The sequence below is a fragment of the Diceros bicornis genome, chromosome 7 (assembly GCF_020826845.1).
Source record: "Diceros bicornis minor isolate mBicDic1 chromosome 7, mDicBic1.mat.cur, whole genome shotgun sequence".
NCBI classification, from domain to species: domain Eukaryota; kingdom Metazoa; phylum Chordata; class Mammalia; order Perissodactyla; family Rhinocerotidae; genus Diceros; species Diceros bicornis.
Genome location: NC_080746.1, coordinates 21066872 through 21084595, shown reverse-complemented (window position 1 = coordinate 21084595; position 17724 = coordinate 21066872). Strand labels below are relative to the sequence as shown.

General features: G+C 43.4%; 1 protein-coding gene across 4 annotated transcripts in view; it reads right to left on the bottom strand.

Moving 5' to 3' along the window:
• Positions 1-12265, bottom strand: part of CADM1 (cell adhesion molecule 1) — a 317399-nt gene extending 305134 nt beyond the window's left edge. For all 4 annotated transcript variants that reach the window (XM_058545174.1, XM_058545177.1, XM_058545178.1 and 1 more), the window contains exon 1: positions 12114-12265. In XM_058545174.1, coding sequence (XP_058401157.1) covers positions 12114-12246 — 133 coding nt within the window. In that variant the 5' untranslated portion in view covers positions 12247-12265. The remainder of the gene's footprint in view (positions 1-12113) is intronic.
• Positions 12266-17724: the final 5459 nt, after the last annotated feature.

Genomic DNA, 17724 nt, shown 5'->3' with positions numbered 1-17724 from the left:
GATAACCAAGGTTCTCACCACATGAGAACAAAGATACAAATAAGAAAGGGGAGAAGGAGAGAAAGAACCTTGGGGTGTTAGACTGGAATTGAAGGCATCGTTATGAACTCATGAGTTAAATAAATAAAATAAAAAATACATATAAATTTATATATAAATAAATAATACATTTACTTATAATAAATATGTATTTATATAATAAATATGTGTAAATATATATATATTTCCAATATATATCCTAGTTCTGTCCACTGAAACAACAAGTCAATAGCAATGAGTACAACTCTTTGGTATCTAAATACCACTCCCCAACTAAAAGGAACCAGGACTTCTTGAAGAAATAGCTGATTCCAGGTCTGGGACAGGGAAAATACAAAATGACCTGAGACATCTTCTTGTGACACAAAATAAGAAAGTATTTAAAAATTAACAGAGATATATCAAAAGGACACAAAAGCCAGACTGAAGGTGTTCCCACTGGCCAAACTGGACTCGAATGAAATATATCACGCTGAGCTTTTTTTTTTTAAATCTATGAGTCCTTTGTGATTTTCAAAAAAACAGAGATGAGCGGGAAAGGCAAGCTCTTTCATATGTAAGAATGCCTCTACCCAAGGTAGAAGAATAACAATTAGAAAAAGCACAATTTTGTAACGACTGGTATAATATTTGATTCAGACAAGGTTTATCAAAGCTGCTAAAACCACTAGGTGAAGCGTTGTTAGAGAACAGGATATTCAGTCTCAAAACATCCCACAAATCACATTAACTACAAATGGACAAAAATGGAGAAATCTGTTTGTTGTTAGTGCAGACAAGTGGATTCTGACCTCTGGGGACCCTGTGTACAGCAGAGCTGAACACTCCCCAGTCTTTCTGCACCATCCTCTGACCTTCCAGTGCTGTATCAGACAATGCTTCGCTGCAATTCTTAGGGTTTACACGACCAGTTTTTTCGGAAGTGGGTGGCCAGGTCCTTCTTCCTACTCTGTCTTAATCTGGAAGCTTCGCTGAAACCTGTCCACTATGGTTGACCCTGTTGATATTTGAAATCCCAGTGGCACAGCTTTCAGCATCACAGCAACACGCGGTCACCACAGTATGACAACCGAGGGACAGGTGGTGGGGGAACGACACCCCTGGAACGACAGTTCCCTGACTGAGAAACAAACCCAGGAGGCATCAGGAGAAACCTATAAATCTACCTAAACGAAGTGACTAAACTTCTATCATTAATAAGGGGATCAAACTTAACATCATGAATAATACGACAAACTGCTATTATGTCCCTCTTGATGTGATGCTATAAGAAGGTGGCAACATCAGCTACGTGGAGTTCTTGCCTAGGATTGTAATCTGAATCGAACTATGAGGAAACAAACAATTTGTAGAACTGTGGAACATTCCGCAAAACAGCAGATCTGGACTCACATAATGTCAACGCCATGAAAGACACTTCCTCTCTCCTTAAAAACCTTTAAAAAAAGGAAGGCAGGGGAATGGTTCTAGATTAAAAGAGAAAGGGACAAGAAAAGCAAATCCAGTGTGTGCTCTCCGATGGATTCTGGATCAGGGAGGAAAAAGAAACACATATAAAGAAAATTAATGGGATGACTGGGGAAATTTGAATATAGACTAGATATTAGACATATTACTGAATCAATGTTAAATTTCTTGAATAGTTATGTGCTGAAGTATTCAAGGGTCAAGTGTCACTATGCCTTGCAACCTGTTTTTACATGGCTCAGAAAAAAAGAAAAGATACGTATGTACACATTATTTAGAGAGCTAAAGCAAATGGGCAAAACATTAATAGTTGATGAATCTAAGTAAGGGGTATACAGGCATTCACTGTACTTTTCTTTCAACTTTCCTGTGGTTTGTGAAATTTTTCAAAATAAAAGTTGAGAAAAAACAGACTATAACCTTCTGGAAGACAGCAATCAACCTACTCAACTACGAATGTACCTAACACTGTGCCTGGTATAAAAGTACATACTCAATTTAAAAATAATTTTTAAATGCTGACTTTTCTAGCAAATGCCTTATGGGTTAAACAGAAATACAAGTTCTTTATTAAATACAGTATATAAAATATAGACAGCTAAGTAAAACAATAAAGTCCTCTCTGTGTTAAAAGGCCCAGAAATTTGAGATTATAATCACTTTCCATTTCTCCAAGGTGACTGGATGATTTCATCTACTTCCAAAAAACATTCAGCTCCAGGTGGGATCTTACTGCCACTTTGTTCTTCAATTTCACCTGACAGTTGAGTACATCCTGAATTATTCCTTTCACAGAGTATTTGTCAGTATTCCCAAACATGTGATGGATTTACAATCTTGATTACGAGTAGTAGTAGCCAGAGCCATAACCCCTATCATTAAATAGTGACTGCTTTAATAAAAATAATATATAAAATATTTCCTTCTCAAGTACATTCATATTTATGATCTTATTTTATTTTTAATACCCTGTAAGGTAGGTTGTTTTTGCTGTTTTTAACTCATCAGTAAGGCACTAGGTTTTACTGTTCTGTAACCTGAACTGGGTATTCTGCTTGCCAACCTGGCCCAGAGACGGAGAGATGTGCTTCAGGAAAGGGAAACAAACAGCAACTAACATTCATGTGATTACTAACAAAACTAAATGAAAAGAGACAGAGGTCTCTTCACAGTGATGTGTGCTCACAAGATACCCACAAGGAAAAGTGAAGTTCAGTGTCATTTAAGCTAATCTTTACTTCAACCTTTTACGAGATAAAACCATTTGAGCAGTAATTTAGTACTAAATTAACTTGTTTTTTTTTCCTCCCTATCTTTGAAGTTTTCATTGTTTAAGTAAGGGTTTCTGCAAGAGAAATGAAGCAATGTTCCTTTCTTGTTCAGAAGAGAGAATCACGCTGACTTGTAGTAACGTCCGGGTGGCTTGGCTTATCACAGGCATATTCTGCAAAGAGCCAAATACACATGGCATTTTGACATACAACCTTTTCTCCAAGACTGTCCCCAAATACTCCATGATAATCAAGTTTTCACATCACTGAATTATCGTGCTGCCTAACCTTCTACTAGCAAGAACTGAACTCTGCAGGGGAAGGATACCAGAGAAGGAAAAATATAAGGGAAGAACTGTGGCAGATATTATTAGCAGATAAAGGCTTTGAAAAAATCCTTAAGATAACAAGTTTAGCAGTTAGACTGAGAAACAAAGGTTTCATTTTTTTCTTAAGCCGGTGACAATTCACCCTCCATGTTATCAGCTAAAATGCTGGAGATGCCATGATGCTGGAGATGCGTTTAGTTAGGCAGCACGGCTCCCAAAGTCAAAGCTGTTTAAAACGCTAGCTAACAAAGGCTTGGGTTTTAGCACATTTCCCTCCTGGGTCCCCAGGTAGGCACTTCTTAGTAACTAGATGTATCCAAATGAGCACCAAACACTCTTCTAAGGTGGTATATTTCGGATCATTTTCCCAGGGGCTGATCTCTTTTACGCAAAGTCAGCAGCTCCAGACAAGGCCCTCTGACTGTGACCCTTCTGGAGTGTTCCTCCTCCTCAAGGATTTAACTTTTCATCTTAAAGTCTTACTTTGCCAGCTCGTAATTTATTTAGTCAATTACACCATTTTCATGCTGCAGTAAATGCCCATATTCAAACACGTACTACCAAATAGGAGCGATAAACTTTCAGGATTTCTAAAGGTTAAAATTTTCATTAAAATGATGGCCATAATATCTACACGTGTTGGCTCACCGTAAAGAAATATGCTCATGCATGTACCTGTAAAGCAGAAAAAGAAATGTCTGGGTTGGGGTATATTTTAGATAAGCATGTGCCGGTTAAACCAAAAGACGCAAAGGAAAGATGTTTATTCTCGAGGTGGACGAGGAGAATCAGTCGTCCTATGTCTACAACCTAAAATAGTCAAGAGAAAAACGGATGAGAGAGCAGTTTTATGCAAAGACAAGCAGCTGAAGGCTGACCAGTGGAGCCCCTTTCTCCCTCAGCTTCACTGCAGAATCATCAGTCTTCCAGTCCCATCAGGATTGGACTGAAAAGTGACAAGAAATGAGGGCAATTAGAAAGGGAGTAAGAAAGCAACTGAGGAAGGAACAACCTAAAGACAAAACAGTGTGTATTTTGGGGCCGGCCCCATGGCTTAGCGGTTAAGTGCGGACGCTCCGCTACTGGCGGCCCAGGTTGGATCCCCGGCGCGCACTGACACACCACTTGCCCGGCCATGCTGAGGCCATGTGCCACATACAGCAACTAGCAGGATGTGCAACTACGACATATAACTATCTACTGGGGCTTTGGGGAGAAAAAGGGGAAAAAAAGGAGGAGGATTGGCAATAGATGTTGGCTCAGGGCCGGTCTTCCTCAGCAAAAAGAGGAGGATTAGCATGGATGTTAGCTCCGGGCTTATCTTCCTCACAAAAAAAAAAAAACAAAACAAAACAGTGTGTATTTTGAATCTGATGCAAGAAGCAAGATTGTGAGATTAGGATTTCTGAAAGGGAAGCATCATGATCTTGTCCAGAAAAGAATGCCAACGGCCACAGGCAGACCGAAATTCTGACTAGCAGAGGCTGGAGCAGGGGAATCCGCTAGGAAGCTTCTGTTAGTAAAACTTGGTTTGGAGAGGACATTGAGGCTTCCAGAAGATGTCGTGGAAAAACATCAGCCCCATTTTATTTCAGCCCAAGAGTGAAAGCTAAGGAGGGAAAAAAAGATTCCACATTCAGGGGCCTTGGAGACCAAGATGTCATTTGCAATAATGGAGATTTTGAGAAAAGTTGATACCTATGGCAGAAAAGATGAAAGGTTAAATTTTTGATATGTTAACTTTTAGGTTATTCCTAGCCAAGTGAAGATAGGGTACAGACAATGGGGGATATGGGGCAGAAGAACCCTTTGTTTTCAGGCAGATTACACACCCCACCCCATCCCCCAGGGACCTCATAACTTAATTCCAACTTGACATTGCATTCCAGTGCTGGATAGCTCAAGAGGAAAGAGAGTACCTACCTCACCAAGGAAGACTGCCAAGAGCAAGATACTTACTCTAGGCATTTTAAAAAGTCCATGTCACTGGAATATCAACTTCAAACACTGAGTAGCATTTAAATATATATCACAGCACTTTCATTTCAAACCTATTTAACATTTCTGAAATATCTAGATCAAAATGTTGGGTCAAATAACTATATTCCAGTAAAACATCTACTAAAAGAAAAAATTTTCCCCACCCCACATCTCTCTTAAGATAATCACCCCATTCAAGACACCTGTCAGTCATAACAGATTTTTTTCTTAATGCTCGCTTTCTCTCAACCTTACCACCAAGTCTCTCTTTTGAGTAATAATAAAGGCCACACATCACTGTTGCTGTGCACGTATATAAATACCTCCATCTCCCCTTCTTCTAACCTTAGTTGAAGGCCAACTGCACCAACGCTTTTGAGAACCAGCAACTGGAAGTTCTTCAAAGAGAAACTGCCCATTAACCACAACAGCAGCTGCTGGCTAGAGCCTGCAATTTAAATCTCTGAAAAAGAAACTGTGGCTTCTGAAATTTAAACAAGGAGGTGCCACTTGTAATTACAAACATTCCAATGGGTTCCTTCCCTTCATTGATGGTTTCCAAACAAAGGCTTTTTATTCGATTTTGGTGGCACTCCCCAAACCATGAATGTAGGGATTCCTTTGTGCTTTTCTTGTGCCGTGGCCAGCTCCGAAGAGGGGCGCAGGAGGCGGGTTTTTACCTGGCCAGGGCTGCTCAGACCCCTCAAAACCATCTCATGTGTAATTACTTGTTTGGCTGAAAACCAAAAAACTAAATGCTTCAGATTTATAGTCCACACTAAATACATTTGAGAAAGAACCTCTTAAAACACACACACAACCTCACATTTCCTGAACCCTGGAAAATGGAACCAACCTATTTTCTGAGAAACCAAAGAAGTTCAGAAATTAACACTGAAGCATTCCAACATTTCTAGCTAAAATTAAAAATTCATATTTTAAATCAATGGGGCAAATATTGAGAAGTAAAAATAGTAATCTTTTCTCTCCCGACCACCCCGAACCCCCATCCTACAAAAAATAAGACCCAAATACTTACAGCTTGTTGTGCGGGTTTCCCACACCAAAGAAGGCATTTTGTGATCACTTCAGTTACAAAATACAGGCTGAAATTAGCACTTAGCCAGTTAGAAATGGGAAAAGACGTTTTTTCTTTTAAGCCACATATTCACAAAATGCAAAAGCATTTAAAGATAAATATACGAATGAGGTATCTCACAGCCATCAAACTAAAATAGCCTTTCTTTACAGAAGTCCCCAGATGGAGAGTATTCATTATAAGAACAACTGGAAATGGCCAATCTCACCATGGGTGCTTTCCACAGCACGCCACAGTTAAGGGATTAGCTACAATTACTGCATATTTACACAACCATATTTACACAACAATAAAACTCATCTTACCCGATCCAAACAAAACCTTCCTCAAAATAAACCAAACCACAGGAAAAGGTCTCAGTGCAGGCAGTAATCACCCTCTGGCTTCTCCAGCGTCTGCCTCAGGTTTTACCGCTGTACCAACCCTTCACTCTACAGGGTAGGGCAAAAATTTGGTATACCAGTTGAGAAGATGTACATTCAGCTAATGATACTGTGATTATGAGAGGGGGGAAAGGAGGATGTATCTTACAGAGATTCGTTCTAAAGTAAATTACGGAAGAAATGATAGGATGTCCAGGATTTGTTTAAAATAGTCTGAGAAGGAGAGGAAGCATACGGAGGATAGATTGACCATGGCTGGATAATTACTGAACTAGGTGATCTGCACACAGGGTTAATGATGACATTCTGTCTACTTTTATATATATTTGAAATTTTCCATAATAAAATGGAAAAATAAAGAAAATATGATCAATGTAAAAAAGAAGTCATCTTGCAAAAGTAAAATAATTTTTTCTTGAAAAACATTATTCTCGGCTTTTTCTCTGCTTAAAGAAAAGTGACGAGCACCTGGTAAGAAAATCAAGATGTGTCCTTGTTCTCGACTCGAGGACTCTTTTTTTTCCTTAGTTATGTGGAATCAGTTCTACTGTTACTATTAATCCTTGAAAAGACAAATAAAAAGCTTAAAAATCTAAAGCTGAGTCTTCTGAAGCCTAGTTTTCTCGCATCTGACTTATTACAGCGACACAAATCCAGAGCTCTTCCCTGTGAAGGTGTTTTGGACGACATTCATGTTGTGGCTGCCAAATCAAGCCCAGAAGTTTCAGAATCATTTGTCATCACCAAAAACAACGTTACCAAGAACTGGTCCCTTCTTCCCAGAGGTCACTCATCTAATTCATGGGTCATTACCTAGAGCAACAATTAATCTTGCTGCCTTCGGAATACAAACTATTCTTAGCCAAGATCCACACCCAGGATCCATATCCCTCACTGGGCATCACTGCTGGGAGGTAGAACACAAGGTTCACCGGCTGGATATCCAGGATATCAGTCCTGGATGCGTGGCTAACTCAGCCTCAGTTCAAGGGTAGGCAAGGTCCTTCCCTCTCTGGGCTTTGGCTGCCTCACTGCAAAATAATAGGATTTCACGAGATGATTTCTAATATGCTTCCCCTTTCAAAAATTCCATGATTACAAGAATCTCTAATTCTGCAACAGGTAATATTAAGAAAAGGAGCTTTGGTGCTAAAAGGTCACATTTTCTCATAAATATTCTAAAATGGAAATATGAATATTGTATTGGGTGAGTTTCTGTATATGTGCATATATGTGTATATATAAGTGAATATATATCTATATTTGTATGAGTACACACACACACACCACTAACTGATACCATTAGGTGCTTATATGGGACTAATTGCTTCCAACTCAAAGGAGCAAATTTTCAATTCTGCAACAGATGTCGCTGTGTGATTTCTCCTTTCTGTGCTGAATTTTCAGTTAAAAATGCCCAGCATAATGGTCAATAGTATTCTTCTCAAGAAAAAGATACAGCATTTGAATCCTTTGGATTTATTTCTTATAAATTTTCTTCGTATGCTGGTAAATTTCCATTCAAATCATAGCATCAATTAATTTGGCCCAATTTAAGAGATTTCCCCACATAAAAATAGGCCTTTTATTACACACACACAAAACCATTTTTAAAATGTAAATTCTAAGTGGCCGATTAAGCATTAAAATGTCACATATAGAAACCCAGAGAATGAGACAGTTTATATTCACAGGAATATTATCAATTTTTAAAGCCTGAAAATCATTTAGCAATATAGGCCAAGGAACAGTAAAAATTCACTTATGTATGAGGCTAAAATATACCAAGTGTGGGCAAAAGTCACTAAAAACTCCAAGAGTACCATTAATAATAATGAAAATTTTGGATTTTAGTTTTCACAGCATTTCTTTAAAAATAAGTACTAAGGCTAATATTATAATTGCAAGATATCTTACCAATCTGACATTCGCTATCAACCACTTCTTGACACATGTCATAGAAAAGTGACATCTCTTTCCCTTCAACCAATATATCCTCCAATGACCATCAATCTCAACAGGTAGCTAGCAATTTCTTCTGCTGAAATTCAGAGCTGGGAGAAAGGATTTCAAAATCTCCCTTTCAGACCCAGGAATCCGTTACCTTCTGGGGTTTTAGAGGGAGTGGATCGAGATGAGCATCAGAGAGTCCAGGACCAACTCAGATAAGAATACGAAGTCAGGAAGTGAGAGAAGAAGCGAAAGTGTCCTGCCTGTTGGCTTCTTCCCTGTCCCACTCCCCTTTACCAGGAGGGCCATTGGGGAAAACTGGATAAAGCATGTACAACATCCATATGAATAAAGCTCTTTGTTCCGGAGAACTGCCTGCTCCTTTATTCCCCCCTTTTTCCGTATTTGTTCATTTCAAAAGATTGCTCAATGGGTCTCTTGTTCCTCCAAAATGTCCCAGGCAAATAATGCAAGCTTGTCTCGTCACACAAGTCACTAAATGAAGCCTTGTGCGTCTCCAGTGACACACTGTAAATATAAAGTGGCATTAATGAGGGATATTTTATCCAAGCTATCACAGACAAGTGCAAGTCCCTCCCGCAGCTATTCAATTTGATGCAGGGAAAGGCAACAACAGCAGGGCGGCACTTTTGTAAAGTCCCTATCCCCGGTATACAAGCCCCAACGAGCAAACCTCAGCCCCGGAAACCTCAGCCCCAGGGCTTCCCCTCACCACCACAAACCCCCACCCATCAGCCATCCTCTCCAATGCTGAGAAGGGTGATCCACCACTGGCTCACTCAGGCTCAAAAACAACATCATGCATCCACCTAAACAGAACAGGCATGATATACACTGAGGAGTGAGCTTAGACAACCCCATTTTAGTTGTATCTCATTAACATCCATGTCATCCAAACACCACAGGAGGGATGGGAGATTTTCTCCAGTGGATGGATGGATTCAGCTACAGGAAAGACACAACCAGGACCCACTGCACAATGGCCCTAGATCACTATCCCAGCAAAGATGAAAATGAAAACAAGCCTAATGAAGTCAGAAGGCAGCACCAACAGGTTTCTCTAACCCTGGAAGTGGGAAGTGGAGGCTTCTGACAAAGCTTAAACTAAAAGGACTAAGGAAGAAAAGTCCCCCGGTGCCCACCTGAAATTTACTCTCTGAGTCTAGGACCCGGGGCTAGGCCAAGACCCCTGCTCACACTCATCACACACACACACAAAGGCATTAAAAGAAAAAAAGATTTAAAGAAAGTCATCTCCAACCCCTCACTACAAATCAAACCCAATTACTTCCTAATTTGAACACGATCTGATAACCAGAGTACAAACAGGGATGTACACAAGAGCAAGAAGCTGCTTCCATGGTAACTGGCAACAGAATTTTCTTGTAGCTTTGACACGCATGGTTGAGTTCCAGACCGCTCCTTTCTAAGTCAGCATATATCCCTCGCTGGGAAGGCAACTTCTTACCGCGAGACAGTTACAAATACAGTAGTGCTGATACTACCCAGTGCCTTCAATGAGCAGGCTCGACGGAGGAGGTATAACCTAATCCTACTCTGCTGCCAAGCGGCATTGCACGGCTCCCATTTTTAGTCGAAAGGCAATATCCCCGACCAGCGCTTTCCCCTCTCTTTTTTTTTTTTTGCAGCCAATACAAGTCTATTGTTGCCTCTATTATGCGCCAGTTACCGAGCCTTTTTACTCGCGCTCACGTTTAACTGACACTGGCGCTTTTTACAATGCAGCAGCACGAGGGATCTCTTTCAGGCACATTTTATTGAACCCATCCAGTCAGAGACATCACCCGAAATGAAGTTGTAACCACAGCGGCATCGGCTGAACCCAATTATCTCGTAACTCATAAATTAAGAATTCACAGAGGAAAAACACATAAACAACACCCGGAGACAGATAGTGGCATGGAATCAGCTCTGGAACCGAAGCTGCTGCCAGATTTCCCAACCCTGCACATCCCCAATAGGTTCCCCAAGCCGAGCTCCCTTGCAAGCCTGTTTTGGGGGGAAGCACCCAACCCGGCGTCCCCCAAATCCAAAGATAGCACCCCAGACATCCCCATTTCCTACAGCGTGTCTCCTGCGGTGTTTACGTAACTGTGTGTCCTCTAGCGTGTAAACAAAAGGCACAGCCCAAGCGGAGAGGAGCCCCGGGAGCGGCACGGTGGCCTCAGCGCTGCGCCCGCCCGGGCCGGGGGCTCAGCAGGTGGGGGCTGAGTTCTCGGTGTCCTCCGCCACTTGTTGCTGGCGGGTCCTGCAGCTCCTGAGCTGCAAGGAGGGGCTTTGCAGGCGCCGAGCCCTGCTGCATCCCCTCCTGCACCTCCCCGTCCCCTCGCAGCCCCGTGCCTCTCGGTCCCGGCTCCCCTCCCCGAGCCTGCAGCAGGCGGCCGGGGGCGCGGGGACGCTGCGCGGCGGCCAAACGCGGCGGTGGCGGGAAAGGGAGGCAGGGTGCAGCACGGCCGGCCTCTCCGCTGGGGAAGAGCTCCAGCTCCCTTTTGTTAACAAAAGCAAACACTGCCCTCTTCTTTCCCGACCGCGCCAACGCGCCCAGCACACGGGCAGCCACACATCGTGCTCCTGCCGAGTGCTCAGCGTCTTCAGGGAAGGCGCCGAGCGTGCAGAGCCGCCCCTGGGCAAATTCCCAAGACACTTCTGCACACAGGGGGCGCCCGGAGGCCCACAGGGTGCTCGCCTGGCCGCAGAGGCCGCGAACGCTCCCTCCACCACCCCCGGACTGCCGAAAAGGACAGGCAGCCTGGAAATCCGGTGTCCCCACTCGCCGCGGAGGACGCCGTGGGGCACGCGGGCTGCAGGCTCCCGGTTCCTTCCCGCAGAGGCGGCGACAGCAACCGCCCCCCCGCGGGGCCGGGCCCCGGGAACTTTCCCTGCCTGGAGCCGGGCCAAGGAGACCCGCAGCCGGGCGGAGGGGGCGAAGGGGCCGCGAGCCGGCTGGAGGGAGACACGAGGGGCGCGCAGTTCCGGGGACGAGGGGAGACAGGCAGAGCGCGGGGAGACCTGGAGCGGTCAGACAAGTCTGGGGATGTCCTGTGGACCAGTGAGGACTCACGCTGGAGGCGGCTCTATTCAGCCATCGGGAGGCTTCAGGAATGGAGAACCGGGGGGCCCACTGGAGAGGTGGGGGCGAATGGGCAGCCCTGGGAGACGGGAGGACCTGCAAGTTACGGGGACAACAGCGAGTTCGGGAGGGTCCGGAAGGTTTGGGGGGTGCCTTCGATTCATTCCCTTCCCCCATATTCTCTAGCCCCGGGCCCCTCATTCTCACTCCACTCCGCACACCGCGCCAAGCCGGGGAGAAAAGGTGTGGGTGCAGCCATCCCTAAGGGCTGTAATTCACACCCAGCTGGGCAAGGGAGAAGGGGGATCACCGATCCCCTCAGCCCCTTCCATCTCAGCTCTGAGTTTCCTCTCCACACTCTCTCCGCTTCGGATTTAGGCAGTGGGGGAAGGTTGTCATGGAAACGTTTCCCCCCTCCATGGCTACGGCTACTGGGGTGCATTAGGAGATTTAGGGGGCCAACCGGACGGTGCCCACACCTACCTGTGGGGATCAGTGCCGCGGCGGAGAGGAGCAACAGCAGAAGCCGGAGCCGGAGCCCGGAAGGCGCCGCCGCCGCCGCCACCGCCGCCGCCACCGCACACTGGGACCCGCTCGGCAGCACAGCACTCGCCATTTCGGGCACCTGCCTCAGACTGGCGGCAGCGGCTTCCTCTCGAGCCGGAGCAGGCAGCTAATAAGATGCTAATGACATGCAGTGGAGGCGGAGTTTGGACCGACCAATCGCAGAGCCGCGAGCCCAACCGGGCTCTCGGAGGACTCGCTCCCTCCCCCACCCCGCCCCCTGGCGCTGGCGTTAGGCGGCGCGCCCGCGCCACCTAGGGGCGGGGCCAAGGGGAGGGGCGTATGCAAATATGTTTGTGTTAAAATTCACTTTTGCTTCCCCGGGATCAAGGAAAAAGTGTTCTTCTGGGTGCCTGACGTTTGGGGGCTTGGGCTCCAGGGGTCGGGTCTAGCTTCCTGTACACCTTTATTAGGAATGTTTATAGCAATCGCTATATCAGACCAACGGCTGGAGAATCTCCCTAGGAGGCTCCCCTGACCGGTAAACCGAGTGCATCTGGCCTGGAAACCAGACGTTGCAAATTTCCGTCACTCACCTTGCACAGAAGGAATAGATCTTTGGGAAACGGGGGCTGTTCGAGAGTGGGGAGTGAGAATGCAGGTCCCCGGATTGACAAAACAATCTGGGAGAAGTGCATGCGTGCTTTGCACGTCCGGCGGAGCGGGAGAGCCCGCTCAACAGCCTAGCGGTAGACTTGGGCATAGTTGGGAGAAAGGAGCCCGAGTCGGGCTCTGGCATTTTCGAGTCGGTGTCTTTGCGGTAGATCCTCAGGAAAGGTAAATCGAGGAGGGTCGACTCAGACTTCCCAGCTTTCTGAAGGTCTCCTTCCTGGCTTTAATATATGTATGTATTTAATATATATGACATATGTAATATTATGTATTTACGATTACACACATTACACAAAAAATCTTTTTTGTCAAGGTTTCAGAGTGGAGGGTGGAGGCGGGAGGTGTGACGATAGGGTCTACCATCTTCCTCTTTCAGGGCTCAAACCCACTCCCCCCTCCTCTACGCCCCCAGTCCCTCCTAAGGCGTCTGGGGACCAACAGGTGCTCAGAGCTTCCCGTGTCTCTGGGAGAGGCTCTCCTTGCTGAAGCCACTTGCTTCTCCGGACTCACTCTCCCTCCCCGAAATTGCCTTTGCCGCCTTTTCAACCAGGCAGCCGGCTCTCTTGTTTGTCTGCTTTTTAATTACTTATTTTCTTCCCCTCTAGAAGATCGTGTGCGCTCTGACCCTCTGTTGCTCAAGCATCAAATTGAAGGACGAGCCATATTAAGTGTAAAGGTTTATAATAATTTAAGTATTCATAGAATGCAGAACAATAAGATGTAGGAAATACAATTTGCATAATAAATATCAATATCACAACAGCTAAAACAAACCATGACAAATTATCTATGGCTAAATGACCAAGAGATTACTGAATGTAAATTGCTAAGTCTGAGCTATAGTCCGAAAGAGCTGCACCAAATGACTTGCCAGGCCCTCTGTCCTCATCTCGCTAAAAAAATAATAAATAAATAAATGTTACATATCAAAAAGGAAGTCAAGATCTGCCAACCCACCAAATGAGTTACGCTTAAAAACGGCCTCCTATTATCCATTATGCATAAACTAATTTCAAGACTGCCCTGTCTTCGCAGCCCTGGATATTCTGCTCTGTAATTACAGGCCCCATGCATGAACTGCAGGCAGTCCTCCAGGAGTCGGGAAAGCTCCAGCAGGCAAATAGCACTGCATGAGGCAGGAGACCATCACCACGTGGTCACTGGGATACTGTCCAGTATGCAAAGTCTTACCTATTCTTATCACCTCTGGAAGTAAAGCTACCTGGATCAGACCAAATGCAAAGCAGAGTCCCACCAAAATCAGGATAAAAAATACAGTTATGTATGCTGAAAGTGATGTGTAAACTATAAAGTAAGGTCTTAGCCAGGAACTCCAGCACCCTAGCACAGAGCTTGTGCATAATAATATTAATATTTGCTATTATTATCATTACTACTTTTGCATTTATTGTGTTTTTATTAAGTATTTTGCATGTATAATCTCATTTAACCTTTGGAACAATCCCCACAGTACATACTATTTTTATCTCCTATTTTATATTTTTTAAACATAGTTAGAAAGATTAAGTCATTTCCCCAAGGTCAAAGTTTCTAAGGTGCAGACAGAGCTTATGCAATTAACTACTATGCTATACTGTGCCTCAATAAATATTTGTTAAGTGAATGAATAAATTTCACATTACAATGCATGAATAATAAACATAGGATAGCTACATTTTTAACATAAGGTGAAAATATGCCGGCAACTCAGAAACATTTTTTTAAATAACAGGATTGCATTGTACTCCTAAGGAAAAGCATTCCTCATGAGGCTGAATCTCCAAGAGAATCTAGTCAGGCCCCAATCCTCCCACACTAGGAACACAGTATGGGGACATTGGAAGATGTGGAGTGTTTTCATCTCCATTCTCTTGGCACATCAAATGAACACCTACTCAAATTTCCAGTTGGCAAAGAACAACATGGGACATTTCTGTAGGAAATGCTAATGCTGTATGACTTACCTCACCAGAGAAATGCAAATAGCTTTAGAAATTTCCACCAGAAAAGGCCACCTCTGCCATAAGTTTAAGGAACTTGCACATCCCATTTCCCAGGTCATGGGACATCTGTAGCACTGGGTCTACATGGAAAGAACCGGAGCTGAAAATTTAGGATTAAGCTGTTGCTACCCTATCCACTAGCCACACTCCTCTCCCACCCTCAGCTCTTTCACGCTGAAGATCTCGCCAAGCGATTTAACATATGGAACATGTGAGGAACGTATCAAATTCCCGCAGCCGCTAAATACAAGTTATGACTACTCTGGCTTTCTCATAGTAAAGCTTGTCATTTTCTGCTTCGTGGACTAGAACTCCTCGCCAACTACAAATTCCAACATTTTTCCCCTTGCTGCATGGATGTAACCAATTTTGAAAACCAGATGGTGTTTTTGCCATTTATAACTGATAATCAATTGTTTTGTGAATTTAATTTTTCAAGAAAGAGCTGAAATACTTATCAGAATTACAATCTGGGTGGTACTTGTGTTAGAATAAAATTGCCAGAAGCACCAAGAGCCCAGTTCCTTTTTTTTTTTCCCTCAGAAAACTGTAAAGAGCGAGAGGGAGAGAGACCCTATATTGTTTGCCTTCACTAAAACAGTTGAGAAATAGGGATAAACATATATGAAAAATAAGCATTAAAGGGTGATTCATGTTTTAGGGAATACATCAGAGATAATCAATGAGAACTGTAACATTTTGCATTTTAAAATGCTAGTTATTGGAGTACCTATGTATAAAAAGCAATAAAGACAAATTATTAGGGAAAAGAAAACAATATTTGAAGTCAGCATGTGCCCTGCTACTGGATTATTTGAGTACCCATTGGAAAGTGGTTTAATCAGTTTATGGACTGAATGTTTTTGTCCCCCCCCAGAATTCATATGTTGAGGCCCTAACCCCTAATGTGATAATATTTGGAGGTGGGACCTTTGGGACGTAATTAGGTTTAGATGACCTCATGATGGTGGGGCCCCTATGATGAGATTAACACCCCAGGAAGAGACACCAGAGCTCTCTCTCTTCATATACAGGCACTGAAGAAAGGCCATGTGAGCACATAGCAAGAAGGCAGCCATCTGCAAGCCAGGAAGACAACCCTCACCAGAACCCAACCGTGCTGGCACCCTGATCTTGGACTTCTAGCCTACAAAACTGTGAGAAAATAAATATCTGTTATTTAAGCCACCCAGTCTATGGTATTTTGTTATAGCAGCCTGAGCAGACTGAAATAATCCCTAAGCCTCAACTTCCATTGTCAAAAGGTGTATTAAAATTATAATAAATGTCAGCTTTTTATAGAAAGCCCTCCCTAAATTAAAGTAAGTCAGCAGTATGTTAGAATATTGGACTGGATAGACTCTTGGTCTATCTAGTAGACAGCTCATCTATACTTAGATTAAGGCCAAGCAGCTCATCTTTGGGGGCATCAGTCTGTGAATCTTTATGAAATGTAAAGCCAGCTGAATCCATATTCCTAAATGAGTAATTAAACACTTTACTCACAGGTTTATTTTTTGAGAATCATAGAGTTGACAGTAAACTCTTGAATATCAAGAGCTGAATATCAATTTGAAGGAAAGGGAAGAATTGACACAGGTTGCAGAAAACGACACATAAACTGGGTCATAGAGCAGCCCCAATGCCCACAGAAAGGAAATTTTCCATGGAAACTCTAGTCATAGTTTGTTTCTTTCAGATATCTAGAATTACATCCAGGTATATGTGTCAGATCCAAATACATATTCAAAAAAAGAAAAAAATTTATAGAGCACCCCCATAGAACAGTCACTGTTAAATTTTAGGAATAAAAAGATGAATGAGAAACTGTATCTACTGTCAAGGAACTCAGAGTATAGTAGGGAAGACAGATGTACACCACAATTATTATATGTGATAAATATTGTTATAATATGTGCACACAGCTCTGTGTGAACAGAAAAGGGAGACACCTAACTATACCCAAAGGGCAAGTGTGAATGTCTGTGTAACAGAGAAAAATTCACACGGGAGAATGACCATGAGCTGAGTCTTGGAAGTTGAACAAGACTCCACAGGGTAGACAGGGATACTATTAAGGGGGAGGGAAGCTGTGACTAGAGGGGAGGTCCATTTATAAAGCCCAAAAGCTTAGGAGAGCCTGGTATATATTTGGGAAATGACAAATAGAATGGCTGGATCACAGGTTGCCAGAGGACAAGTGACAAGAGAAGAAGCTGGGAAAAATATACAGGGACTGGGGAATGCCTTGAGTGACATGCTAAGAAGTTTTTGATTGTTAATTATAGGTTAATGGGAACTCATTGAACTAGTAGAATGTCATGGTCAGATTTACATTCTAGAAAGATTATGGTAGTGATATTATGGCAGAATAGTCTTTAAATGAATCTTAGATTTGTATTTTCAGAATTTGAGTAGATGTTGGTACCATTCACCCAAGACAGGTACAGGGGTATGGAACAGGTCCATTTGATTGTTTACTGTTTGTTTGAGGGATGGGCAGTGGGAAGAAGACGATGATTTCACTTTGGGACAAGTTGGCTTTGGCGTGTCTATGAAATATTCAGCCAGGCAATAAATCACTTGAAATACTGATCTAGAACTCAGGAAAGTGACCGAGCTGGAAGTCAAGAGCATGCAGGTGGAAGGAAGTTGAAGCTATGCACTTGGGCGGGGGTGGGGGCGAAGGATGGTCACCTAGAGAGAGTCTAGTGAAGGACTTTTTAAAAATAAGCCAGGAGTGCCACTATGATGAATACTAACTATTTAAGGAGTGGATGGACCTTGAGAAGGAGGGACATGAGGATAGGGAAACAACAAAAAGAGCAAAACAAGGAAGAGGCAGTGATTAACCATGTCAATTGCTACAAGGAAGTCAAATAAATACATTTCAGAAAAATTATCAAGAGTTGACA